General features: G+C 42.8%; 2 protein-coding genes across 3 annotated transcripts; one reads left to right on the top strand and one right to left on the bottom strand.

Moving 5' to 3' along the window:
* Positions 1–4,019: 4,019 nt before the first annotated feature.
* PPP4C (protein phosphatase 4 catalytic subunit) lies at positions 4,020–10,822 on the top strand. 2 transcript variants are annotated; one of them, XM_087713990.1, is made up of 9 exons: positions 4,020–4,174; positions 6,462–6,569; positions 6,677–6,728; positions 6,852–6,902; positions 7,019–7,120; positions 7,257–7,430; positions 7,816–7,942; positions 8,877–9,066; positions 9,215–10,822. In XM_087713990.1, exons 2-9 carry the CDS (start codon positions 6,472–6,474, stop codon positions 9,342–9,344), a joined length of 924 nt encoding a protein of 307 aa, XP_087570116.1. In that variant the 5' UTR covers positions 4,020–4,174; positions 6,462–6,471; the 3' UTR covers positions 9,345–10,822. The 2 variants fall into 2 exon arrangements, with proteins under 2 accessions (XP_087570116.1, XP_087570117.1); XM_087713991.1 differs by lacking the exon at positions 4,020–4,174 and adding an exon at positions 4,479–4,497.
* A 523-nt stretch (positions 10,823–11,345) lies between these two features.
* Positions 11,346–24,015, bottom strand: TBX6 (T-box transcription factor 6). The gene is made up of 7 exons (XM_087711990.1): positions 23,939–24,015; positions 20,133–20,400; positions 19,360–19,503; positions 16,789–16,859; positions 16,397–16,464; positions 14,635–14,827; positions 11,346–11,598 (listed from the first exon to the last, which is right to left on the bottom strand). Exons 1-7 carry the CDS (start codon positions 24,013–24,015, stop codon positions 11,349–11,351), a joined length of 1,071 nt encoding a protein of 356 aa, XP_087568116.1. The 3' UTR covers positions 11,346–11,348.
* Positions 24,016–27,916: the final 3,901 nt, after the last annotated feature.

The raw sequence follows: 27,916 nt of genomic DNA, 5'->3' as shown, positions 1-27,916 counted from the left end.
ATCATGTGACCATTGGAATGCTGCAACGGTTGTGAGTTTTTTTTAACTTCCCAAAGCATGGAAAGATGATTTTTAGTGACAGCAGAATAGGATGTTATTTTCTATTCAGCTTGGAAATCACCAAAAAGAGGTGCTAGCAAATTTCTGTGAATTTAGTCAGAAAAAAAATAGCTGTGCACTGTAAATTACTATGTGTTCCAAAAAAAAGGGAGGGGGAGAACACTTAATTCAGTAATCAAATGTACTACTGCTGACCTACTGTTTCTTGTTTTTCTGTATTTTATATGCAAATTTCGGTTTTGCATTTTTCTCCTCTATAAGGCCCACCCACGCCCATAAAAATAAAAATGTGAAATAGAAATTATTACAAATCCAGCATACTAAATGCAGCAATGTGCATATTGCCAATTGTTTTGAGAGCTCATTCCTCTTAGGGAATATTGGATTTTTCACCTGCAATTTCCTTTGCAATACAAGCAGCACTCAACTTACAACCACAACTGAGCCCAAAATTCATCTTGTTAAGTGAAACATTTGTTGAAGTTTGCCACATTTTACAACCTTTCTTGCCACATTTGTTAAGCGAATCACTTAAGTTGTTAAATTAGTAACATGGTTGTGAAGTGAATATGGCTTTCCCATTGACTTTGGTTGCCAGAAGGTCGCAAAAGGGAGAACATGACCCCAGGATACTGAGACTGTCATAAACATGACTCAGTTCCCAAGTGTCTGAATTTTGATCATGTGACCATGGGGATGCTGCAATGGTTTAAGTGTGAAGAACGATCATGTCACTTTTTTCAGTGCCATTGTAACTTTGAATGGTCACAAAATGAACTGTTGCAAGTCGAGGAGTATATGTATTGATGGCAGCAGCCGGGCAGGAGGGCCTTCTTTCATCAATGTTATCAGTAACTAGGAAATTATTTGATTAATGCTATTTTGAAGTAATACAGCAAACTGTCCATGACAAATATAGAGTCTGAAAAGAACTAGTTCAAACTTGCTAAAGGCAAGAATCCTATTAAGGATATTATGGGATGTTATGGAGTTACGGAGCATGCATCTACATTAGAGATGTGTCAAATGATATTAACCAATGAAAGAACTCATTCCAAACCCAACATGTTTGAACTGTATACAGTAAAGGTAAAGGTTCCCCTTGCACATATGTGCTAGTTGTTCCTGATTCTGGGGGGAGGTGCTCATCTCCGTTTCAAAGCCAAAGAGCCAGCACTGTACGAAGACATCTCCGTGGTCATGTGGCCGGCATGACTAAATGACAAAGGCACATGAATGGATGCTGTTACCTTCCCACCAAAGGTTGTCCTTATTTTTCTACTTGCATTTTTACATACTTTCGAACTGCTAGATTGGCAGAAGCTGGGACAAGTAATGGGAACTCACTCTGTTACGTGGCGTTGGGATTCGAACGCTGACCTGTCTTAGCCACTGAGCCATCGTGTCCCTTTTGAACTGTATAGAAAGTGATGCTTTAATCTTTCTAAGCTGCTCCTCTCCTCTCTTGGGTGAGGTGCCATTCCTTATGTGCACTTAAACAGATTTTAATCTTATCTTTCCAGCTTAAGTTCTGTTTGGGCAAGGCACATCGGATGAATGGGTCTGTCAGTTGTTTATGGCTAACAGTTTCATGATGTATTGGACTGAAATTTCCATAATTCTCAGTCATTCTGAGCCAATTTTGAGAATTTTTATCTCACCTTTGTAAAGTTAAGTCTGGTAAGGAAACTGCTCTTCTTCAGCTAAATCTCATTAGGTGAAGTCTTTTGAAGTCACTGGCTTCTTTTCCCCAAATTGTTAAGACATATTTTCAAACCGTTCTATGAATGTTCCTGCAACTCAGTGCTCCTTCCTTTCCTCTGGCCAGTAAAGTAGCATTAATAGGAGCTTCCAGTCAACGTTTTCATCCTTCCTAACCATGGCCTCAGAATATAAAAATATGGCTCAATTTAAAAATTCTGGTGAAATGAGAATAAAGGACTATGGTTGTTCTGATTTCTGCAGGAATGGGAAAGAGAAGAGATATGGCAGTGATCAGAGGTGGGTTTCTACTGGTTCGGCCTGGATCGGGCGAATCGGTAGTGGGAGCGGTGGGAGGCTCTGCCCACCTGCCTGGATGCTTCTGTACATGCATGCATGCATGCACGAGTGAACTGGTAGTAAAATAAATTGAAACCCACCACTGGTAGGGATGCTGAATTCTCCCTACAGGAAAGTGCCAGACCCACAGCTTCAGGGTTGACCCAGCAAGATGGGTTTAGCACTATTCCAGCTATTAAACCATTTTAGTTTAACTAAATAAATTAAACTTTAAATAAAGTTTAAATAAATGCAGACAGTTTGGTCTAGTTGTTAAGGTGCTGGTCTAGAAACAAAGAAACAGGAAGCTCTAGTCCCACTTTAGGAATGAAAAACCACTAGATAGACCAATTACATTTTCTCAGTCCAACTTACCTCATGTTGTTGCTGTTGTTGTTGTGAAATAGGAGGAAGATAAGGTATGTTTACTGACTTATTTATAAAAATAATATATGTGGGATAAAAATCTAATAAATAAAATGTAGTTGTAGTATCTTTCTCCAGTTTTCTAACAAAGTTCTTGATCATTTTCTAATACAGGTTGTGAGACATATATGCACAGCAGAGAACTTAGTGTGACAATACTATCATCATATCCAGGCTATGTGAATCTCTTCCATCTTGTTAAAAATGTATACCATTTCCTTGAAAACAAGACCTCCCTGGATAAGCAGCCCAATTAGGCTTTTGAGCGCATGTGCTAAAATATGTCCTCCCCTGAAAATAAACCCTTACAGAAAATATTGCACCACAACAGCAGCCAAGAGGTGACCACGCTCGCCACCTCCTGCATCTCAAAAATAGTAAGACCTCCCCGAAAATAAGGCCAAGTGCTTATTTCGAGAGGTCAAAAGAAAATAAGACCCTGTCTTATTTTAAGGGAAACATGGTAGTTGTGTTTTTCTTCAATAACGAGTATCAGTGCTCCCATATACAGCCTGCAAAAAAGTAACAGAAACTAACTTTTATATGCAGTGATCTCTGGGTGGCAGCAAAGGACTGGTTTTTTAAAAAAAACATTTCCTTCTTGCTACCCCCTCTTAGTCCTTTGGAGTTTTGCAGATTAGAAATGATTGTCCTGCGACCATTCAACATTTTTGACCAAGTAAGCGATGGAATAGATTAGAATCAAAGAAATATTTCCATACTGCTGCCAAGAAAGTACATGAACTTTATCAATCCGAAGTCAAACTCAATTGGAAGACTTTACTTCAACCTGAGAGGTATAATATCTGTTTTAGTATTTTAGTGAAGAGAAGGACCAGGGGAGACATGATAGCAGTGCTCCAATATTTGAGGGGCTGCCAGAGGGGCTGTCAAGATATTCCAAAGCACCTGAAGGCCAGACAAGGAACAATGGATTTCAACCTAAAAATAAGGAGAAATTTTCTGACAGTGAGAGCAAACAAGCAATGGAACAGCTTGACTTCAGAAGTTGTGGGGGCTTCACCACTGGAAGCTTTCAAGAAGAGACTGGACTGCCATCTGTCAGAAATGGTGTAGGATCTCCTGCTTGAGTGGAGGGTTGGACTAGATGACCTACAAGGTCCCTTCCAACTCTGTTATCTCAGCGGATGGTAGGAGGAAGTTGGGGGGGAAAGGATGAGGAACGAGATGCGCATAACAGAAGCAGCACCCGGAAGCTTTTTTGTATTACACACACAATTGGAAAAAAAAGTGTAGTTAAAAACTCATCGCGTTGCTCTTTCGTTTCTTCCGTTTCCTCATTTCCGGCACTGTGTCCCCTTCATTTAAAACCCTTCCTGAAAGGAAGACATCTTCTTTTCCATTGTACCTTGCAATATTAACCCGCCGGCTATAAATAAATAACTACACGTATGTGCACACACGTGCACTTCCTCCTCGGGGCGGGATTCTTCCCCCACCCGCTTTAAAGAGCCACGTTCGCTCCGCCTCCCCCATTTGCGTCTAAGAAGGAAGCGGAAGTGACGTCCCGTGCTCTAGTAGTGAGGGACGAGCCGGAAAGAGGGAGGGTTAAGGCTCGGGCCCGGGAGCCGGAGGGAGCCGCAGAGCAGCTGCTACTGTCTCCACCGTCGCTGCCCGGACCCTCCAGGTACGCGGTTGGGTTTTTTAAAAAATAGCGCGCATGCGCTAAGAGCCCTCCTCTCCGTCTCCTTTCGCCCCTCGTGACGGGGCTGCCCGGGGGGGGCAAGTTGGTTGCCATAGATACGGGAGTTCGGTGGGGAGGGAAGGAGGGAGCGCGGCCCTTCCGCGCCGGCGAAGCGATGCCTCGCCGCCGGGCAACCTCTGAGGCGCCGTGGCTGGCGCTCCGACGGGGCTGCCATGCCGGAGAGGGGCGAGATCGGTGCCTCCCACGGGTGCGAGGGGAGAGCAGAGCTTGTCCCGGCGGGCTGTCTTTCCGAAAGACGGACTCGGGTGAGGAGCGCGGCGGGCTCGCCCTGCTTGTGGCCGGGACTCGGCTGGGGGTGGGGGTAGGGAAGTCCGTTTCATTGCACGACGGCGGAGAGGCTTCTCCGATGGGGAAGTTAGAGGAGGAGGGGATGGATATTTGGGGCGGGGGCGGGACGAGGGGGTTGCAATGGTAAAGGAGGGGAGGGGTCTTTCCTTAGGCTGCTTCCTCTCTCTCCCCCCCCCCATCCTCTTATTTGTTCTGTTGAAATTCGGGTGAAGAAGCAACAGCCTGGCCCATGTGGGGAGATTGGGTTGGGGTGCCTTCTGACGCCTTGATTGATTGATTGATCGATGTGCCACCTTCACTGATGGTGGTGGTGATGGAGGGGGGAGTGAGAAAGCCTTGGGGAGCTCACACCTGAAATTCTCTTTCTTTGCCCTCCTTTTGCTAAGGCACCTTCATGTGACTTTCTCTCCACCTAGTAGGAATGACACCTTGGTCAGCCCTTCCTTACCCTCCTACCATCGGGAAGGAGATATAGAAGCACAGCCAGTCCACAAACAGGCTGAAGAACAGTTTTTATCTTGGGCTGTCAAACTCCTGAATGCAAAATAACATAATAACTAAGTAGTATGATGGACTTGCAGGGCCCATGCAACGTGTAACATGTTCACACTGGTGTAATGGGACTGGGTGTTTGTTAATATGGTTTATTGGATTAGGGACATTTCCTCCCCATTTTTTGTCTTCACTGTGAGTTGTATTGTGTTGTGGGGGGGGTGCACTGAGGGACTCAACCAATTTCATTGTAAATAGGTTGTGCACTGACAATAAAGAATTATTAGGAGGTTTGTTTCCTCCTCTTTTAAGTTTTGCTGCTGTCTTTAAGGATGTTGAATTGCTGATTTTGTGTGGATGGCAGTTGCATGTTTGTCTAGAGAGCACCAGGTTTGGGAAGGCTGTGAATTGAAGGGAACTTGGATACAGCAGCATTATACAAAGGACAAAATGAAGAGGCAGTGCAGTTTGCAGGAACCTGTTTGGATATTCTATATGAGCTGCTTTTCACTTAGTACAGTAATTTGTATCCCAGATACTGCTTACCTTGGGTCTGCGTGGTGTATTTCCATCTCTTTCTCAATAGTGTAAAAAGATTTTCAGTAGTCCCTTGGGAAAATTTGAAGAAATCATCGCCCTTCCACTTTACCAGTTGTTTATATGGGCTCCTTGAGTGGTTTGGTTGTAGTGTGAAAGTATTTGCCTAGCTATGCTTCAACACAGTTTCATTCTGCCTGTTTTCATGTTTCTGTTTTTTGTTAACTTTCCAATGGTGAGACTGTGAGATGAAAAGATACCCAAAATTGAGACTATTCCTATAGTTTAATAGTTGTTTTGGAGGGTGTGAAATTTCTTTAGCTTCCCCTTTGCTTTCATCAATGTTACAATCTTTATTAAGAATATACAGGTAGTCCTCGACTTACAACCTTTCATTTACTATCTAAAGTTACACCAGCACTGAAAAAAAGTGATTTATGACAGTTTTTCACACTTAACTGTTGCAGCATCCCCATGGTCACATGATCAAAATTCAGATGCTAGGCAACTGACTCACATTTATGAGGGCTGCAGTGTCCCGGGGTGATGTGATCACCTTTTGCAACCTTTTGACAAAGTCAAGGGGGAAACCAGATCCACTTAATAACCATATTACTAATTTAAGAACTGTATGATTCATTTAACAACCATGGCAAGAAAGATCATAAAATGGGCAAAACTTAACTGTCTCATTCAGCAGCAGAAATTTTGGGCTCAGTTGTGATTGTAAGTCGAGGACTACTTGTATTTTTAACTTTACTTGGTTGTAGTTTGCTCTGATCTAGAATCCTTTTGAAGAAGAATCTGTGTGCTCATAGAAATTCTGTGTGTAAATATTTGTACGCACAAGTTTGTGCGCACATGTAACAGTTGAGGTTTCCTATTTTTTCAGGGGGGGAGAGATGGCTGAAATCAGTGACCTTGACCGCCAGATTGAACAACTGCGGCGCTGTGAACTCATCAAGGAGAGTGAGGTCAAAGCCCTCTGTGCAAAGGCCAGGCAAGTGTTTGTAGACTACTGAGCAGTAACTGATTTTATATGACAGCATGCAGCTGATGATGTGAAAGACAATTCCAGATGACACATCTCCCTTTTCCTTCCAACAGAGAGATCCTAGTGGAAGAAAGTAATGTCCAGAGAGTAGATTCCCCAGTAACAGTGAGTAAGGGTTTGGGACATTTGGGGTGGGGGGGGATGCTTCATAATACCTGAAACTGGTGTGATGACATCAGCAGTCAGGCAAACTTTTATTTTTTTTTATCCTTGATGCATTTTTCCTAGGTTTGTGGGGATATCCATGGCCAGTTTTATGATCTTAAAGAACTATTCAGGGTGAGTGCTGAAACCCACTAGTTCCATGCTGCCTTCTGCTGCTTTTTGCTTGCTTTCTGTACATTCCCTAATTTTATGGGTAACCTTTTCATATGTTCTGTGTCTTCATGCATCAGGTGGGTGGCGATGTACCTGAGACCAACTATCTTTTCATGGGAGACTTTGTTGACCGAGGCTTCTACAGTGTTGAAACATTCTTGCTGCTGCTGGCACTCAAAGTAAGGAAAGCACTGATAAGTCAACATTGTTTTTTTTTTCTTATTTAAAAGTCAGTGTCAGTGCTGTCAGTGATGCCAGTTTTACTAATACCTTTTTAAATCTGATTAAGCTAAATGGATCCACTTCTTTTTACAGGTCCGTTACCCAGACAGAATCACCCTTATCCGTGGCAATCATGAAAGCAGGCAGATCACCCAGGTATATGGGTTTTATGATGAGTGCTTGAGAAAATATGGCTCTGTCACTGTGTGGCGCTACTGCACTGAGATTTTTGACTACCTCAGCCTCTCTGCCATTATTGATGGCAAGGTGAGTATGCAAGTATAATTCTTGACTCATGATGAATTATGAATCTGAAGGAGATCAGATTCTGATTTGAAGGACTAACTGTCTGAAAAATAGGGGGGATGGGGAAACAACTCATTAGTTTACTTTCCAAGACATGTAATTATGGGATAATCACTGGTGGCATGGGGTTGATTCAAAATGAATGTCTTCTCTTAACTCAAATCCAGCACTTGGTTGTTTTTAATCAAATGCATAACTGAATATCAGAGACTGTAAAGGGGTAAGTGGGGACATACAGCGATTGTGTCTCTTAGATAGGGTGATCAGAGAAAAAGAGTGATGATGGTTTAAAGATGGAGGAAGATCCATGATGTATACTGTATTAAGTGTTGTCTTTTCTGTTCAGATTTTCTGTGTCCATGGTGGCTTATCCCCCTCCATCCAGACGTTGGACCAGATCCGAACAATAGATCGCAAGCAAGAGGTCCCTCATGATGGCCCCATGTGTGATCTTCTATGGTCTGACCCTGAAGGTACAACTGAGTCTTTATTTTTCTTTGTGTGTGAGTATTATCTTGATAGTAGATACTCTAATAACTGTACAGGTTTGGTGGAATCTGATAGAACGTGCCAAAAGTAGTGTTGAAGAGTATTGTGCCTGTAATTCTTGACTCAAAATTATACTAGGAGCAAAAGAGCTAGTTGGTGTTACTGCATACCCTGATGAGCCTGAAATACCTGTTCTTTACAAGAAGTTGAAGAGAGACTGCAGTAGATTATATTCCAACACATTGCGATAAAGGTAAAGGTTTCCCCTGCCCAAGTTATGTCTAACTCTAGGGCATGGTGGTCGTCACCATTTCTTGGTCAAGAAGCCAGTGTTGCTGAAGAGTTTCCGTGGTCATGTGGCCAGCATGACTATATGCCGAGGTGCATAAAACTATATTACTTTTCCACCAAAGTAGTAGCTATTTATCTATTTGCATTTGCATGCTTTCAAACTGCTAGGTTTGCAGGAGGTGGGGCATGAACCGGATCTCACCCCATCATGTGGCGCTCAGGTCTCAAACCTGGGCTGTCAGCTTCCCAGATGACAAGCTCAGCATCTATAACTGCTGAGCCATCGTGCCCCTACACTGCAGAAGACATATATAATAAATCTTGCATGGATTTGCAGTAATAAGCAAATCAAATGAATAGTAAAGCTCTTTTAAGTCTTCCACTAAAGATAGATGTTTTCGCATTCCATTTCTTTCCCACTCCCAGAATTACTGTTTTAGAAGATTTTTAAAGGGGAAAAAGAACAGCATTGTATAATAGAATATATGGGTGGTGTTGTGAGGGTTTTTGGTCTGTCAGCTGATTGGCTTTCTTCTATTAGCTTGTAAGCCCAGATGTTTCCTTTTCCTAGCATTTATCTGCCATTTGGTTTCCTTGTGTAGACATTCTCCTCTTTTGCTATTCTAGACACTACAGGCTGGGGGGTCAGTCCTCGAGGTGCTGGCTATTTATTTGGCAGTGATGTGGTGGCACAGTTCAACGCAGCAAATGATATCGACATGATTTGCCGGGCACATCAGCTGGTCATGGAGGGATACAAATGGCATTTCAATGAGACAGTTCTTACAGTGTGGTCAGCCCCCAACTATTGCTACCGGTGAGAAACTGCAAGGGCATGCTTGTGAATCGGAGGAACTGTGGGTTGGGGAGATTTAAATATGCCGAGTATGTTGCCAGGAATGTGTGTGGCATTGATGAAGCCTGAAACGCACAAAGTTGACCCCTTTTCTCTCTCCCAACCACAGCTGTGGAAATGTTGCAGCCATCTTGGAACTGGATGAACACCTTCAGAAGGAATTTATCATCTTTGAAGCAGCCCCTCAAGAAACCCGAGGCATCCCATCTAAGAAGCCTGTTGCGGACTACTTCCTGTGAATGCTGCTCCTCCCTCTTCCCCCTTGTGCAGCTTCTGTTTCCTATTCTGGATGGTCAGCTTCTCTTTCAGCCTTTGGCAGGGGTTCAGCTCTCTTCTTTCCTTCTCTCCCTTACCCTGGCCCTTGCCCAATAAATTCTCAGTTCTGGACCCCTTAGACTGAATTAGCCATCTTTTCCCAACATTGCTGACTCCTGGGCAATCCCCAGGATTGTCATATTTTTTTGCTCCCTGGGGAAAAAAAAACACTTTTTAGGATTTCTGTCTGGAAAACCCTGGAACTTTGTCAGCTCTTTCCATGAAAAGAAATATCAGCCCAGGAACAAAGAAAAGTTGTAGTTATTTAAAGATCTCTAGTTTTGTAGAGAAGTCACTGAGTGATTTCTTGAGCAACTCTTGGTGGGGCTTTTCTTCTCATGAAGCAGTGTTGTCCAAGCTGGTGACCTCCAAATGTATTGGCCTAAGACTCCTATCATCCTAGCCAACTTGACCATTCAGAATTAGATGGTGGGCATTGTAGCACAATCAAATCTGGAGGACACTTAATTTAGAGAAGGCTGTTCTAGAAGAACTGGAAGTTATTGCTAAGAGAACATATATGTTACAAAGAACTGGATTCAGAAGTAAGGAGAAGCCAGATTGATCAAATAAGATTTGATCTTGTTAGGGGAGCTAATTATCTGGACTAATTCACCCTCTCCCGCTGCGTCATTTAGATGCTTTCTTTTTTCTCTTGTCAGCTGACCTTGGACCTCCATGGTTTTGGTGCCAGTCTGAAAGATTTAAGCAAAGAACAAGAAGTGCTTCAAACCTTTGCTGTTTTAGGTTGCTGGAAGACCTACAGTGTTGAGGGGTTTTGGCACTTCAGTCCGTAATTTGCTTCAGTTATATGGAATAGATTGAACTAATATAGGAAGTCCTTCCTTTGTGTGCCATTGTTCCTGATTCCCATTCTGCTCTGTAAAAACATATGGCCAGTGGAAGACAAGACTGTCCCCAGCATACTATACCAAAAAAATCCTGATCTTGCAAAAAGATTTTTTTTTGTGGCCACTGTGGGTTCCAAATGTCCTCTGGAATCCATTCAGCTTTGGAGAATGAATTTATTAAATCTTTAATGGCAGATCTGGTTCTCTTACTTCTTCTCCTTCTCCCTGACTATGGAGATTGGGACCACATCATGCTAATGAATTTGACCAATGGGACATGTTTTCTCTTTTCTCCCTCTCATCTTCTGCCCCTATGGGGATGAGGTAGCCACCACGCCTGTAATCCCCCACGCTGACATCTTCCCCTTCCCTTCTTTACCTTTATTCCTGTGAAGGAATGTGCAGTCCAGGTATCTATCTAGTTAGAAGAGGGAATTTCCTGCCGTCTCCCATGATCTGTCTCTTGCTCTAATTTTATTTTGTTTTAATTTTGTTTTTCCTATTTACAACTTTTAGATAAAAAATTATAATAAAATTTTAAGAAAAAGTGAGTATCTTGTACATTGTGTATTTATATTGCCACGTCATTTATGAACAAGTGCTACAGAAATATTTGCAAAATATGTCTTGTCTTATGATAGTTAATTTCCTAATTAATTTGGTAGTGGCAGAGAAAGGAAAATGATTTTAATACATTACATTTAAAAAAAAACATAAGCAAGTTGCTAGTTTCTATGTACAAGATAAATGTGCAACATGTGTAAAAACATGTACTTGTATGTTTGTCTTTGTAAGATGTTTTGAAAGAAATAGCTGAAGCATAGCTACCACTTAGTCAGGATATTGAATATAAATTTTCTACTTGGGAAATAATTGAAAAGGAAAGCTTGAGTGGGAGCATCTCAGCTTCCTTATATTAACTGGGGGGAAAATATACAGACAGTTTCAGCTTTTGGGGATTTAATTATAAACTATGCAGATATAACCAAACTCTATTTCCTTAAATGGAAGAGGAAAACACCGTGAAATTTTGCAAGCAAAAGTAAATCAAATGCAGGTTTCCACATTGTGCAGGGGTTAAAGCATTGATTGCTGTGAGCCAGGGTAGCCAGAGGGAGGTCCATAGACACGAGGTGGAGGCGGGTAGGGTGCAAAACTGAACTTGAAAGGAGAGAACGAGGAAGCTTCTGGTGGATCTGAATTTGCAATGAAAGGAACCATATCCAGGCTGGCCCAGCTTGCTGGGAGCATTGCTCTGAAATCTGTTTGCTCAGGAGGAGGCTTGGTAGGAGGAGAAGATGGAGGAGCTGCTATTTCTTGGCTTGGGCTGTGGAAAAGCATAGCATAAGTCAGTGCCTAAGAACTTATAGATCGTTGGCTGATTTTGCCTAACTTCCCATTTTGGGGTTCACACAATTGTGCTTTCTCATATATAGCTCCCAGGATTTTCACTCTGATTTCCCTACATAAAGTATTCCTAAACTTCCTTAGTCCTTTCTCATTCAACTGAAAATCCCAAAGGTGCTTTTTTGAAGAGACAACTGCACTTTCTGATTTTTCTTTAAAAAGAAAGGAATGCAAATGTCCAGCTGTCTGCAAGGAGTGTAAATCTTCACCATCCAGCCAGAGCTGAAGAAGCTTCTCAGCTGAGAAGCAAAAATTCAAAGAAAAAGCAGAAAATCCAGTTGCCTCTTGAAAAAAGCACCTTCGGGACAAACATGACATGGATGACTGATAATCTCCATAGACATTCTACTGAAGACATTCCTTTTTTTTTCTTGTAATATCCTATTTACCTATCTAGGTAAATCAAGAGGGTTCGACCTTGGCAAATTTAAGATTTGTGGACTTCAACCCCCACAATTCCCCAGCCAGACTTCTGGGAGTTAAGAAGTCCACAAGTCGTTGCCAAGGTTGAATATTCCTGGTGTAAAAGGTAACACTGGATTTTGAATTTCTTTTGGGATTGAGTTGAAAGGATAATTGCAAACATGCAAAATATTATTATTATAAAATATTTTCACATTGGCCTGAAAACTAGGATGGAATGCAGGATGATATTAACCAATAGGTTGTTGCCTCTGGCAACACAGCTGACATTAAAAGATAAGCCTGAGGAAAATCTTGTACATAATAAAATCTTGTACAAAATCTTGTTCATAATTGGAACAGCTGCTAATAAAGATGTTGGCTTGGCCCATTTTGATCATATGATCAGTGAAGCAAACAATCTACTGAAACATTTGTAGAAGACCTCCATCTCTCGTCACACTAAAATATTGTTTTACATATAAAACAAAGTCTGCCAATTTTCATTGCGGGATTTGGATAATGATCACTCTTGCATAATTAATGTAGTTGCAACTCTGATGTATAGCTCTGTTTAAAACATTTAATAGGCATCAGGTTTATTGGATTTATTGGATTTGGTTTATTTGGTTTATTATATATCCTTTCTTGGGGATATATCACTAGATTCCTCTTAAGTCTTAAGTGTGATAAATACTTGTGCACCTGCACAAACAGAATGGTTTTCTATAGTATTTTATTTGGAGGAGGAGGAGCTTGTTTGTGGTGGATAATTTTTCATACTCGATTTAAATTTTCATGCTGAAGAACCATGCAGTCTTGAGTTGGACAAAAAGTAAAGCCCTCTTTTCCAAATGCCATATATTCTCAAAAGTGGATACAGTGTAAAAATGACTAGAACAGTATATTCCTCTTACATATAATGAGGATATTTTTAGGACACAAATATATTTTAAAGAGCCAGTTTGGTCTAGCGATAAGGCACCAGGATAGAAACACAGAGACTGTCCGTTATAACCCTGCCTTAGGCACAAAAGCCAGTTAGGTGACAGTTGGGTGACAGTTGGTCTAGTCTAGGCCCACAATGTCGTGGTCCAGGTGACAAGATGATTAGTCAATTCCTATGACAACCATCGGATCAATACTTGATTGATCTCAAAAAAATTGTGTTTGCGGGAAAACGTTAAGAATGTTTTTAAAATTCCCAGGACAGTTCTTTATTACAGTGTTTCTCAACCTTGGCTACTTGAAGATGTTTGGACTTCAACTCCCAGAATTCCCCAGCCAGCGAACGCTGGCTGGGGAATTCTGGGAGTTGAAGTCCAGACATCTTCAAGTGGCCAAGGTTGAGAAACACTGCTTTATTAGATAGCAACTAAAAAAATAATCTGAATATTTGAGGCTAGCTAAGTGATCTAATAGTGAAGGCACCAGGCTAAAAACTAGGGGACTCTTTTAAGTTCTAATTCCATTTTAGGCATGAAAGCTAGCTGGGTGGATTTGGGTCATTCTATTTCAGCCCAATTCACCTTACAGGATTGTTGTAGTTGGGAAAGTAGGAGGAAGAAGGAGTGTTAGATATGTTTGCTGCCTTGAGTTGTTTGTAAAAATAATAAAGGCCAGATATAAATAAAATAAATCTATAAAGGTCACAACTGGTTTTCTAAAAACAGAAGAGTGTCAGTCATTAGATTTGGATCACTGGCTGATACGGGATATAAGCAATTAGTTCACTTTGATATGAAACTACAGGGGGAGATCATTGATCAATTCAAATACAGTATCATCGCTACTGATGGTTTGTACATCTCAATCCCAGGCTGTGCAAGTGATGACCCTACATATTCTGGAGGTGTTGTTCAGGCCTATATGTGTCCAACCTGGGCAGCTTTCAGACATGTGGACTTCAACTCCCAGAATTCCTCTTACAGCCATACTTTAGTTATGTATTGTTTAAAATCGGTGGTGGGATTCAGAAATTTTTACTACTGGTTCCAAGGTGGCGCAGTGGTTAAATGCAGCACTGCAGGCTACTGCTAGATCAGCAGGTCAGCGGTTCAAATCTCACCGGCTCAGGGTTGACTCAGCCTTCCATCCTTCCGAGGTGGGTAAAATGAGGACCCAGATTGTTGGGGGCAATATGCTGACTCTCTGTAAACCGCTTAGAGAGGCCTGAAAGGCCTATGAAGCGGTATATAAGTCTACTGCTATATTATTCTGTGGGAGTGGTGTGACTTGGTGGGCGTGGCGGGGGAAGGATACTGTAAAATCTCAATTCCCACCCCTCTCCAGGAGAAGGATACTGCAAAATCCCCATTTCTTCCCGATTAGCTGGGACTCAGAAGGCAGAGAATAGATGGGGTCGGGGTCAGTCAGAGGTGGTATTTACTGGTTCTCTGAACTGGTCAAAATTTCCACTATCGGTTCTCCAGAACTGGTCAGAACCTGCTGAATACCACCTCTGTTTTAAATATTGCAAGACAACCTTGCATTTTTCTGGAGTTGGGCAGCTTTAAAACCAAACAAGCAAACAAACAAATAAATATTCTGTTACCTGCCATAAGGTGATGCTGGCCCCCTTAAACCATGAAAAGCAGCTGGATGTTGTAGATAAGCCTCAGCCCCATTGAGATTAATTCCTGTAGGGGGGTAGAAGGAACAGGAAGGCTGTGGAAGTGCAGGGGGCGGCTGTTGTTCCAGAGGCCCCTCTTCTGTCAGGGTGGAGTCACAAGGGCCTTTCTTGCTCTCTATGGGAAGAAAGAGAAGACAGAGAAGACCGGAAGAGAAGACAAAATTATCAGTAGGAATTAAACAACTACATATCGGGAACATAGTTGGCAGAGACGTAGAGCTCTTTATGAAAGAGGTGACACAAGGAGGTGAAATGACTGTATACTTAATTAAGGGGGGGAAAATCTAGCAATTTGTCCAGCCCATTGGAAATCAAGTGAGGAGATTCCATAATTAACCGATTCTTGGAGTTGTTTCTGATTTGAGCAGGCTGTAAGCCCTGTGAACAAACAAACTAAACTAGTCCGTATAATCGAGGTTCTTCTGGGAAGTTTATTTCACTTTGAATTAATAAGACTACTTTCACGGAAAAAGGAGGGAATACTTGCAGATGAAGGAGAAGAAAATGGAAAAAGGGGCTTTGGGAAGAATCATAAGAGTATGGCGGGAATTAGAAAAGCAAACAAGAAGTAGAGGTGGGTTCCTACTAGTTTGGCCTGGTTCGGCTGAGTCGGTAGTAACTTGGCCTGCCATGCCCCAGACCAATTCTATTGGTGATGCCATAGAGGTTTTTTTCATTATTGCGCAGGCACGCAGGGTGCAGCCCTGAGTGAACTGGCAGTGGCAACAGCTGGAATCCACCCTTGGCAAGAAAGGATTATTATTGAATGTGTGCATAGGATTAATGATGGGTAATTAGGAAAGAGATGGAGATGTGGGCCAGAGGTGGTATTCAGCAGTTGACTAGTTCTGGAGGACTGGTAGCAGAAATTTTGAGAACTGGTAAATACCACCTCTGACTGACCCCACCTCTATCTATTCTCTGTCTCCCGAGTCCCAGCTGATTGGGAGGAAATGGGTTTTTTGCAGTAACCTTCCCCCAGTAACCTTTCCCTGGAGTGGGGAGGGAATGGAGATTTTCCTTGTATCCTTTCCTTGCCACTGCCCACCAATCCACGGCCACAGAACTGGTAGTAAAGAAATTTGAATCCCACCACTGATGTGGGCATTTGGTCAACTATCTAGAACAGGGTTGGGGAACTATGGTTTTATGATTTGTGGATTTCAACTCCCAGAATTCTTGATCGAGCCATGTCAGGAATTCTGGGAGTTGAAGTTCACAAGTCATAAAAAGGATATAGTTCTCCACCTCTGATCTAGAATCATGGTTATAAAGTGATACAGGAGCATCTGCAAGTGAAGGAGGTCAGGGTGATGAAAACATCAGGCATCACAAAGCGAGCTTCACTCATTTTCTACATGTGCTGCAACATTGCATATATCCCCAAAGGGATAAAGCTCATCCTTTTGACATAGTGAGATGCCGTTGGGATTATCTCATTTAATGTTGATTAATCACAAAATTTCAGCAGGCCAGCCTTGGCTAGTCCTGAATGAAGAATCACATAAGAATTACATGTAATGCACCTAAAAACAGGTGGGGCTGTCATTGCATCATCATAACCGCCGTTTTGACTTTTCGGGCCACAGTCAGCAAACACACCTCCACGGAAGAGGGAGAAGCTGAAGTTAGAAGTGGTATTTAAGAAGTTCGAGACAGAATAATATACCCATGTTGTTCTCACCACTTTCACCCTCGTTTGCTTCGCATTCATTGGTCTTCATCTTCCTTTTGATTCGGGCCTCACGCTCCCTGTATTTTGCAATGGACCATAATAAGATCTGATAAAACAGCAGTCAGGGCTCAAACACCTTTCAGGATTATGCAGTTGCAGACTGTTAGTCTAGCAAAGTCCACCCCACCTGCTTTCTAGAGTCTTAGCATTTGGATTCTGACAATTCAGCTTGTTGGAATGAAATCTCTAATGCGAGGTAATCTGGAGGCCACAAGTTATACAGCCATCCGCAGAGGGATTACAATGCCCTTCAGCCTTAGCCACCGATAAGCACATCTTTTGCAGTGGGAAGCATCAGGAGACCCATACCAATGTTGTGGTTTTGATTTCTTCCTGCTTACCTTTTGCTGTTCATGCCATTTTCTCGGAAGCCCTTTGCAAAAGGATTGCTTTCTATCTTCATCTGAGTGATCTGATTGGATGGTGAGGAGTGAAAGAAATAACAAATGTATACTTTAGAGTTAAAGGAATAGAAGCCATCTTACATATTTATAATAATAAATACATTCTGCTTTATTTTTTTCCATCCTGTTCTGGGTTATTTCTGAAACAAGTGTAAAATTATATTGAAGTTACTTCCAAGTCTTGTTGCAGTGGTAGGATTTTAGGTTTTGTTCCTGTGTGCAAAATTTATACATGCATATGTTCCTGGACGCCAGATATAGCATAATGAAAGAGAAGGTGACAAAAATGTGATTTTGGAGGTATCCTAGCTAAGCTGAAAACAAGAGGGACAAGGAATAATGTATGTTTAGAATAGCAGCCTGTACAAAGTATAATATACAGTATATGTGGTACCTTGCTCAATAGTAGTAACTGTGAGAGGGATCTTGGAGTCCTAGTGGACAACCATTTGAATATGAGCCAGCAGTGTGCAGCAGCTGCCAAAAAGCCAACACAGTTCTAGGCTGCATAAACAGAGGGATAGAATCAAGATCACGTGAAGTGTTAATATCACTTTATAATGCCTTGGTAAGGCCACACTTGGAATACTGCATTCAGTTTTGGTCGCCACAATGTAAAAAAGATGTGGAGACTCTAGAAAGAGTGCAGAGAAGAGCAACAAATTAGGATTTGTTAGGATACTGGAGGCTAAAACTTATGAAGAACGGTTGCAGGAACTGGGTATGTCTAGTTTAATGAAAAGAAGGACTAGAGGTGATATGATAGCAGTCTTCCAATATCTCAGGGGTTGCCACAAAGAAGAGGGAGTCAAACTATTCTCCAAGGCACCTGAGAGTAGAACAAGAAGCAATGGGTGGAAACTAATCAAGTAGAGAAGCAACTTAGCACTAAGAAGAAATTTTCTGACATGGAACAACTTGCCTCCAGAAGTTGTGAATGCTCCAACACTAGATGTTTTTAAGATGTCAGATATCCATTTTTTTGAAGCAGTGTAGGGTTTCCTGCCTAAGCAGGGGGTTGGACTAGAAGACCTTCAAGGTCCCTTCCAACCCTATTATTCTAAATACGGTAATGTTGTCAATGGCTTTTGCCCACAGTAGATTTAGGTACCAATTAGTGGTCTGGGAAAGATTTCCTAGAGAGAGGTCTAGAGCCAGTTTGATGTAGTGCTTAAGGTGCTGACCTAGAAACTAGGAGACTGTGAGTTCTAGTCCTGCATTAGACTTCAAAGCTGGTTGGATGACTTTGGGTCAATCACCAGGAGACAATGAGTTCTAGTCCTGCGTTAGGCATGAAAGCTGCTAGGTGACTTTCAGCCAGTTACTCTCTTTCAGCCCAACCCACCTCACAGGGCTGTTATTATGGGGAAAATAAGAGAAAGAAGGTACATTTTATTAAAGAGGGTAAGAGTTTTTTTAGCTATCTTAGACTAACAAATAAATAAATCTATCTATTTATCTACCCAGCCAGCCAGCCAGCCAGCCAGCCAGCCAGCCAGCCAGCCAGCCAGCCAGCTAGCTACCTATGTACCATCCATCCACCCATCCATCCACCCACCCACCCATCCATCCATCTAGTTTAGTTTACTTTATTGTCATTGCACATAGTGCAATGAAATTAAATGCCGTCTTCAGTGTACATTACAATTTTACATTGTATATAATTGAAATTAAAAACCAGATATTGCATTATTCCGTAGAATTCAATATGGATATTGCCCTGGGATAGAAGCTGTTTTTCAGCCTGCTTGTCCTTGTTTTTATTATCCTGTACAGTCTGTCAGATGGTAATCGTTAAAAAAAAAGTGCCCAGGATGAGATGGATCTTTGAGAATGTTTTGAACTTTCTTATGGCAGCAGGAGCTATAAAGCTCTTCCAAAGCGGGGAGAGGGCAGCCAATGATTCTCTGGGCAATGATGTTGACCCTCGGGAGCGCTGAACTAACTGCCACTGTGCAATTGGCAAACCATACACAGATGCAGTAAGTTAAAATACTCTCTATGATGCAGCGGTAGAAGGTCAACAGCAGTTTTTCATTCAGTTGTTGTTTCCTGAGGAGTCTCAGGTAGTATATTGTCTGCTGGGCTCTTTTGACCAGTGCCGCAATGTGTGTGCCCCAGGTCAGGTCCTCTTTTATGATAACACCCAGAAACTTAAAACTGGCCACTTGCTCCACTCGGTCTCCACTGATAAGCAAGGGCTGGATGCCTGATCTATTGCTTCTATAGTCCACTATTAGCTCCTTGGTCTTATTGGTGTTAAGGACCAAGTTATTGTCTCCACACCACGAAAGCAACCGGTCCACCTCATCTTGATAGACAGGCTCATTCCCCTGGAAGATTAGTCCCCCCATGGTTATATCATCTGCAAATTTCTATCACCGGTATCTATCCGTCAAAAGAAGGTGACAGTGAGGGACAAGTACTCTGGAGATATCATGGACTCTACAAATGAGAATATTTTTTTAAAAACCCATTTTTTAAAAAATCCTGCTCTTGTTCTCTCACCTGTGGGTTCTGGTAGGCTGTGACAGTCAGAAACTGTGTCTCAGGAAAGGTGAAGGTAGCACAGCCACTCCCTGCTCCGCGGCGCCCTCCAGCTCCCACCACATGTACTCTGGGCTGATAACGATGCATGGAATGAACAATCAACTAAGAACAGAAGAACCAACAGTGGGTATTATTTTACCTGATCATCTTATGTTCCTCCATTTTCCAACTCCATATTAGTTCTCCGCAAAACCGAACTGTCAATGCATGCTGTCATTCTGGGCAAAGCACAAAATGTAATTCTAATTGCATGATTCATTATCCTTAAATATGAGTTCATTTTGTATTTAAAAGGAAGATTAAGAATCTAGGCGTGTCAAACTGCAAAAAAAATAAGCCCAAGTCATTTTTGTAGAGGGATCTAGGTGAGCAAAGTTGTTTTTTGCCTGACACCATGAACAATTTTTAATAATAACTCAACACATTATCAACAGACTCTAAGTTTAAATACTGTGTGGCTGCTATAGAATTTATTTTCTTTGAATTTCAGAATGTAGTATTCCTCTGGGAAAGATTTTGCTTCATTTTTGGCATTAGATTCACAAAATCCTGGAGCTTGACTATTTTTTTCTATAACTCTCATAGTTAATAGTCTAAAAGATCCGCCCACATGTGTCCCCTCTCTAAATCATTTTATTTGGGATATGAGCGTACTCTATCAATTATTGTCTCCTGGATGTATATCCCCCATTCCCCTCTGTCTTTTCTCCAGTCCCAGTTCCCAATCATACATGTCCATGAGGATCCAGGGTATTGTTGGTGAGCTTGAGCCGATGGAAAGATACAGGTTGGCGCATCCAGTGGGCACCTGATGCAGGTGAGTCAGGATGGATGTAAACCCGGTCTGGAGGTGGTAATTCTGCCTTGCCACTAGCTTCCCACTTTTTGCCATGCCACTTGTAGCGGGAGCCTCCTACAGAGACCACATCTACCAGCAGTAGGTACTTAGCTTCAGGATCCAGGCCTGTGACCGAAATTTTTAGCTGTGGAAACATCCGCCTGGAAGGTGATTAAAACATGGATTAGAAAATTCAAGTTGTGAGGAATGGGCTGTCACACAGAAGAAGAAAACATGATTCGTCTCACCTCAAGGGTGGTGGTAGCTAGTTCTAGTCATACACTCACCATGCTATAGCTGAGTTCTAGAAAATTCTAGAAAGTTCTAATAGCACAGGATGATGGACAGGGTCCAAATCATATTATTTGGCTCCATTTATTAAGACAAGCAGTCCCTCAAATAGCCCTTGAAATATCAGCACTGATGTATCGGTAGTCCTTGACTTAAAACCAAACTATGATCATCTAATATATGTTGCTAAGCAAAGCAGTTCTTAGTAAGTTGCGCCCATTTTATGACCTTTTTTTGCCAAGGTGTTAACAGTTGTTAAGTGAATCATATAGTCTTTAAACAAGTCTGGTTCCACCCCCACCCCCACTCCCACCCCCGATATTGCTTGTGGGAAGCCATCTGTGGAAGTTGGAAATGGCAGGACACTGAGATGCTGCAGAGGTTGTAAATACACAGCGGTTGCCAAGTGCCCAAATTTTGATCATGTGACCATGGGGATGCTGCAACTGTTGTTAGTGCAAGGACCAGTTGTAAGTAACCTTTTTTTTCAGCGCCAGTGTAACTGTGAACAGTTTCTAAATGAATGGTTGTAATGGACTGCCTGTAATGGAATAATGTTTTTTTTAAAGTTTTTTATTTTTTTATTTTCATACAAGTAACCACATATATAACCAACACTTTTGTATTATTCAATCCGTGGCACGACAAAACCGCGGTCCATTAAAGCGCGCCCGATTAAAGCGCGTACCTGACGTCATCAGCAGCGCGACAAATACGACCGCGGAGAAAAAGGGCGCTTTAAAAAGCGCTTTTAAAGCAAGCCGATTCACGTAAAGGTAAGGGTTAGGTTTAAGGTTAGGGTTAGGGTTAGGTTAAGGGTTAGGGTTAGATTTAGGGTTACGTTAAGTGTTAGGGTTAGGGTTAGGTTAAGGGTTAGCGTTAGGTTTAGCGTTAGGTTAAGGGTTAGGGTTAGGGTTAGGTTTAGGGTTAGGTTAAGGGTTAGGTTTAGGGTTAGGTTTGGGGGGGTTAGGGTAAGGTTTTCGCGTTAATTTTAAGTTTACCGCTCGCAGCATGATGTTTTCGTCGCGCTGTGATGACGTCAGGTATGCGCTTTCGTCGAGCGCGCTTTAGTCTACTGCGGTTTTGTGGTGGAACCATTCAATCTTATGTCAATTTGTCTTACCATCAACCCACAAGGACTATAATTTGCTATTCTGCTCTCCATGCACCATATTTATACCCTACCCATTGCTTTCTTGCCTGTTCTCCCTCTCTCCTCCTCCTTACCTCCTTTCTTCTCTCTTTCATCCTTCTCTTCTCTACTTTTCCTTCCTCTCTCTTTCTCCTCTCGCCTCTTTCCACTCCTTCTTTCTCTCCTCCTCTTCTCCCCTTCTGCCCTCTCTCCCAACCCCTCTCTTCCTCCTCTTGTCTCTTCTCTCTTCCACTGTCTTCATCTCATTTGCATGGTATATTTCAGCATTCGAGCAGACTCCATTTAATGTTGATGATGTTAGTTATTTCATTTCAATAAACACCTTTCATATTAATAATTTTAACATATATCTGTTTTTTTTTAAGTATACATATATAGCAATTATATTTTTAAACACCCCCACCCAAAGCTTCCAAGTAGTGGAAGAATGTTAAGCAGAGGAAATGGCTTTTGATTATTTCTTGGAAAGCTGAAAACATACAAAACTCTCTCACTCAATTCCTAGAGCAGTAACTACTGTTTCCAGTTTTCCTGGGATGTGGGCTTTCTAGTTCTTTTCTCACTTCACCTATTTACATAGGTTTCATACTATTACTATAAATGCCCTATGTTGTTTGTCTCCAGATCAGTTCATCTCTGATCAATCAATCAGAATAGAGCTGGAAGGAACCTTGGAGGCCATATAGTACAACCTCCTGCTCAAGCAGGAGACCCTATACCAGGTGTGTCAAACTCAAGGCCCAGGGGCGGATCTGGCCCATGGGGTACTTTGCACGGTGGTGTTGCTCTAGAAACAGCAAAGGACCGGTCTGCGGTCCGTCCCTCTGCCAACAAAAATGGAGACCAGGAGGGCTCCGTTTTCACTGGCAGAGGGTTGCAGGAAACCTTCGCAGCCAGAAAGGGAGCTTGAGAGCCTGTTTTCACTGCAGACCATGCTCACCCTGGCCATGCCCCCCCCCCCGCCTCTCCTCGAGGTCAAACACCTCAGGGAGACAGGGCCCTCCATAATGCAGCCCCCAATGAAATCAAGTTTGACACCCCTGCTCTATACCATTTCAGATAAGTGGCTGTCCAGTCTTCTTAAAACCCCTCAGTGATGAAGCCCCTGCAACTTCTGAAGGCAAGCGGTTCCACGGGTTAATTGTCCTCACTGTGAGGAAGTTTCTATTTAATTCCAGGATACAGTGACTTAAAATGGTCTAACAGCCAGAGACTCAAGATTAGAAAACATTTTTTACACTCGAAATTAAAGATAGAAGGGGATTTTCACAGTATTCAATTCAGGGACCAGAAACATCTGTTTCTCAAAACATTGCTTTTATTACAGTAACTCAGGAAAAAATAAACGGGGGGAGAGAAAGATCTTAAGAGCCTTCCTAGGTTAAATTAACAGTCTAATCAAATAAAATATTGTCTATCGGTGTCCTAAATAGAACTTACAAAATGAGCAAATTGCAGGTATACTGTCTTTGAACATGGAGGCTTCATTTAAAACATTAGAAATGGAGAATTAGAAGTGACCATTCAAACCTCTTAAGACTAGCCCTCTGTTCAGCAACAGATCAAGTAGCTTCAGACTGCTTATCCTGGGTGAATTTGTCAAATTGCATTTGCAAACTATTGAAACTATCATTCATCAATGTGTGTGATGGCCATAGATCCCTAAACTTGTTAATTATATAAACAAAGCTTTCCCCCCCCCCATTGTCCTACTCTTTTTGCATGATGGGTCTCCTCTCTGCCAAACTCTAGTGAGAAGTGGGGGGGAGATTGTGCAAAGCTAGCATATTAAAGGTGGTTTAGGTTGCAGTCATAATCCTCTATACATTTGCACAAAAGCAAGACCCACTGGACTTCATAGGGCTTACTTCAGAGTGGGGAAGGATAAGATAACTCCAGAAGTTGTGAATGCTCCAACACTGGAAGTTTTTAAGAAGATGTTGGATAACCATTTGTCTGAAATGACATAGGGTTTCCTGCCTAAGCAGGGGGTTGGACTAGGAAACCTCCAAGGTCTCTTCCAACTCTTGTTATTCTATTCTATTCTATTCTATTCTATTCTATTCTATTCTATTCTATTCTATTCTATTCTATTCTATTCTATTCTATTCTATTCTATACGGTTTCAAATCTATTGGGAAGATGTTTTAATTTTAGGACAGAAGAAGCTCTGATTTACATGGCCCAAGACTGATCCCTGCCAGTGGAAGGAAAGAGAGAGAGAAAGGAAGGAAGACGATGGACCAGTATCTCACCTGCCTGCTTTGGTGATGATCATCTCGGTGCCAATGCCACTGAACCGTTTCCAGAGCTCGCTGTTCTCCAGGCTCATCCGTACTCCAGGGGGTAGCGGTGCAGTTGTTGGGGGGCCTGTTGGGAGTGTCTGAGATGACCCATATGGGAGGCCAGGGGTTGGGGGCAGGAGGCGCCCAGGGGGGTCCAAACCTGGGAAGAAACCTTCCAATTTGGGAGCAGCTTCCAGCTCTGGTGACAAAAGGAGAAAAGAGACTAAGTGGAGGTTTAAGAGAATTGAGGGGCATCGGCTGCTGAGCCATGTGGACTAAGGGGAAGGAGGGGGTTGCAGGCATTACTGAGGGGCATCATCAAGGAATTTGTCACTCTCCTGCTGGTTTCCGCCCGTTTTCTTCTCCCCCCTTCCACCTCTTCCCTGACCAGTTGGTCTTGGGTGCTAAATATCCAGCTGATGGGGGTGGGTGGGTAGGAGCCAACAATTTATGGGAATTCTCCATCTCTCTCGGCTCCCTTTCTGATCTCCCCAGCCCTGACCTCTCACTGGCCTGTCTAAATCACAAGCTGCTTCCCTTTCATCCGACCATTCTCATCCTCTTGGGTACCTAGTGGACTTCCCTTAGTTTTTCTTTTAATGTAAGTCCCACTTTTCCCACAGATATAATGGCCTAACTTCCTAATCCCCATTATCTGGTTCTGGCTCACCCATTCTGGATTGGCTCTATTTATTTATGAAATTTATTTGCCACTCATCTCATATCTAACGACTCTTGGCAGCTTTACAACATAAACGTTTTTGGATTCCAGTATTCTACTCAAATATATTTGCATCCTGGAATCAGCTTGCTAACCCTCTTAGCTTAATCATCCTGGCTATCACCATCTCTCCCAAAGAGCCCCCCAAACATTCCTTATTTCAATTTATTTTTTATACAAGAAGAAAGTTTCTCCATGTCAGGTTTCTGCTTCTTAAGCTTCTCTGAATCTACTTCAGAGACGCTTAATTCCCTTCTGCTTCCATAAATGTCTGTCACAGTCACACCGTATCCGCCTTAAGAGCCACTCCCAGGAAGACATATGCTTTTTCTTCTATCCCTTTCACACAACAACCCTGTGAAGTAAATAGGCTGAATAATGGTGCCTGGCTCTGCAGCAAGCCACCATGGAGCCTAATGGTTAAATGAAGATGTTTTTGAGCCCACAATCCCCACCAGCATTTCTGGCTCCCTTTCATTTATGGCTTCACCATGACCCAATTTTTCCTTCCCCCACCACTTTGCCACCGTCCTCTCCCAATTTCTCACCTGAGTATCTGAAGGCTTCATATTGGGGTGCCTGACTCTGGGGATAAGCAGCTCCAGGAGGGGGTGGTGGTCGCAGAGCATAGGAGCTCCCATACTGGGGGAATATCTCTGATGGGTGGTACATGAGGAACCGACAAAAACCTGGAGGCCGGGACTGGCTTCTCTGGGAAGGGAGTGGGGGCCCTGTGAATGGGAACAGGTGAGGCTGGAAGCCAGGGCTCCTGCCTTGAGGGTGGGTGGGGGGGAATAGAGGAGAAGGCCTAGAGGCTGGAAGGTTGGTTTGGAGCGCAAAGCCGGACGTAATTTGGGGAGAGAAGGAAGGACGGGAGGGAGGGAGGGCTCAGAGGCAGAAAGGTAGGAGCCAAAGGTAGAAGCCGTTTGAGGAGCTGGGAGCCAGGTCTCCTTGGCTTGGTCTCTTGAAGCAAAGTCTGGGATGTGTCCACCTCCAAATCCTCTCTTTCCCTGAAGCGCCCCTGGCTGGGGGCTTGTATTTATGATTCCGCCAAAGCTCTTTGAAGTGAGACCCCAAATGGCACATTCACACCTCAAGAGGGGAGGGGTTTGGGGGCTGGTAGCAGGGGAGCTGCAGGAAAGAAGTAGCAGACATCTAGGCTCAGCCCTGGGATGTCCCCATCTTTACACACCTTCCAGCTATTTCTGTCAGGACCCCTCTACTTCCCAAGGCCTGTTTTCTCCCTCTGCATCCCCTATTCAAGCCTTCTGCCCTCCTTTTCTAGGCGTAGCTGCCCTCCCCAGCCTCTCCCTGCTCGTCATCCAGAGCTAGAGCTGCCCAGCCAAATCTTCTCCCACTTACGTCCACTTCCCAACTCCATTTCAGACTTCATTAAGAGTGGCGGCTGAATCGCTTTCTGCGCCCACTCCTTGAATCCTCCTAATTGCCTAATTAACACCTTGACTCCAAAGTTTCCTGATTGATCCTGACCTATGGGATCTTCGGTTTACAAGTGAGTGAAGGGAGGGGGGAGTTGCCAGAGTCATTTATCATCCAGATGTTTTCACAGCTGGGCAGGACAGCTGCAAAAGACTTGCCAGATGCAAGTGAGATCTTCTCAGCCCTAGCTAGGGTGACAGAACCCTATTTCAGATTCTTGAAGGCTCACCCCATCACAATTATTTTGAAATGTAGTTTCAAAATTACGTTTGAAATGGGTCATGGGAATTGCTATCGAGGTAGTTATTTTAAAGGGAACCACAAAAATTTATCTTCTGCCTCCAGAATCTATACCCAGATTGAAATAGGCTGGCTTAATTTTTTTATGTTGAAGGAAAGCAACAGAAGCTTCTAGCATCTTTTTACTACAATATGTGTGTGCTTTTCTTGGCATGTATAAAGAAGGAAGAGAGATTATTGAAGGGGAGTTCAGAGACATATGAAATATGAGGTGAAGACAGTGAAGCAGGATTCAACTTGGTTGAAGTAGGTTGCACAGCGAAGTTGAACAAAAAGAAAAGTCAGTGGCAAACCACTTATCGTTGCCACAAAAATACAATGATATTTATTTGTTTAGGAAATTCATTGGCCACCCATCTGGTATCCAACAACTCTGGACAGCTATGTTTCCAGAAGTTTGATTGAAAAGACACCTTACCTTTAGAGATAGTACACAAAAATGGGTTTCAGGTGTGAGATAGAAAGTTTTGCATTAGTGACCTGATCAACACATGTCATCTGATCAAAACCTTAGATTGTTGGAGCCACAAAAATGTTGCCAGATCCTCCTGTTTTAAAAAATGGTGACTGAACTGCCGAGTCAGTAACAATAAATCAGAGACAGAGAAATCTGGAGAAGGAGTGGGTGGGGGACACACATGACATAAACACTTTTCCCATTTTTCCAATGTTTTTAGTGAGGAGGGGGCATATTTTATTCTCACATTAGATATGTGCCCATTTATCAGGGGTCTTCAAACTTTTTAAACGGGGGCAATTTATGGTCCATCAGATTGTTTGGATAGGGCGGGCCAACTGGGTGGGCATGGGTAGATGGTCATATGACTGGTGGGTGTGGCTAGGTTGTCATGTGACTTGGTGGGTGTGGCTAATTTAGCAGTCCATTAAACAATACACCCCAATTAAACTTTAATTTGCTCCTGGGGGTGTTTTATTTGTTTTTGTTTGCATGCTGCTCTTTTGGTTGACTTTTCTTTTTACTAGATTGTTTTTAAAAAAAGTTGTTTAGGAGTCTAATCTCTAGTCTCCCCAGGAGATTACAACCAACAAGTAGAACAAACCAGGGAAGGCATTGCCTTTCCTTGTTTTGGGTGGGTAGGAGGCAAGGGACTCAGCAAGGGCCTCCTTACAGAGGCAAAGGAGGAGGTTTATGTTTACTCCAGAATCTGGAAACAGGCATCCCTCAGCAGCAACCTCCCACATACTTGGGACTGTTCCCTGGTGAAGCCCTTCAAACAATACAAGCTCCTTTTGCTCTCCCTCCACTGCTGCTCAGTGCCAGAACAGACAAGAAAGAAAAGGGGTGCTTCTCTTCTGGGCTTGATTCCTTTGCCCCAGTGATGAAATTCAATTTTTTTACTACAGGTTCTGTGGGTGTGGCTTGGTGGGCATGGCAGGAAAAGGATACTGCAAAATCCCCATTCCCCCTCCATTCCAGGGAAAGAATACTAAATCCCCATTCCCTCTCCACTCCGCGGAAAGGATAC

This window comes from Thamnophis sirtalis, unplaced genomic scaffold, assembly GCF_051295495.1.
Source record: "Thamnophis sirtalis isolate CommonGarterSnake01/CBP01778 unplaced genomic scaffold, rThaSir2_p1.2 scaffold_4, whole genome shotgun sequence".
NCBI lineage: Eukaryota > Metazoa > Chordata > Lepidosauria > Squamata > Natricidae > Thamnophis > Thamnophis sirtalis.
Note: the sequence above shows the minus strand (reverse complement) of the source record. Positions and strands in the feature narration are given on the sequence as shown.

What these genes read in the sequence shown, in the direction of transcription:
- PPP4C (XM_087713990.1), top strand. Translation starts at nt 6,472, where the DNA reads ATGGCTGAAATCAGTGACCTTGACCGCCAGATTGAACAACTGCGGCGC. An exon ending in TGCTGCTGCTGGCACTCAAA is followed by an intron (nt 7,121 to 7,256) that starts GTAAGGAAAGCA and finishes TTCTTTTTACAG; the next exon opens with GTCCGTTACCCAGACAGAAT. An exon ending in TCTATGGTCTGACCCTGAAG is followed by an intron (nt 7,943 to 8,876) that starts GTACAACTGAGT and finishes TTGCTATTCTAG; the next exon opens with ACACTACAGGCTGGGGGGTC.
- TBX6 (XM_087711990.1), bottom strand. Translation starts at nt 24,015, where the DNA reads ATGAGCCTGGAGAACAGCGAGCTCTGGAAACGGTTCAGTGGCATTGGC. An exon ending in CAGCCTACCAGAACCCACAG is followed by an intron (nt 16,860 to 19,359) that starts GTGAGAGAACAA and finishes CCATCCAATCAG; the next exon opens with ATCACTCAGATGAAGATAGA. An exon ending in CCAGCATCACCTTATGGCAG is followed by an intron (nt 11,599 to 14,634) that starts GTAACAGAATAT and finishes GCTTTTCCACAG; the next exon opens with CCCAAGCCAAGAAATAGCAG.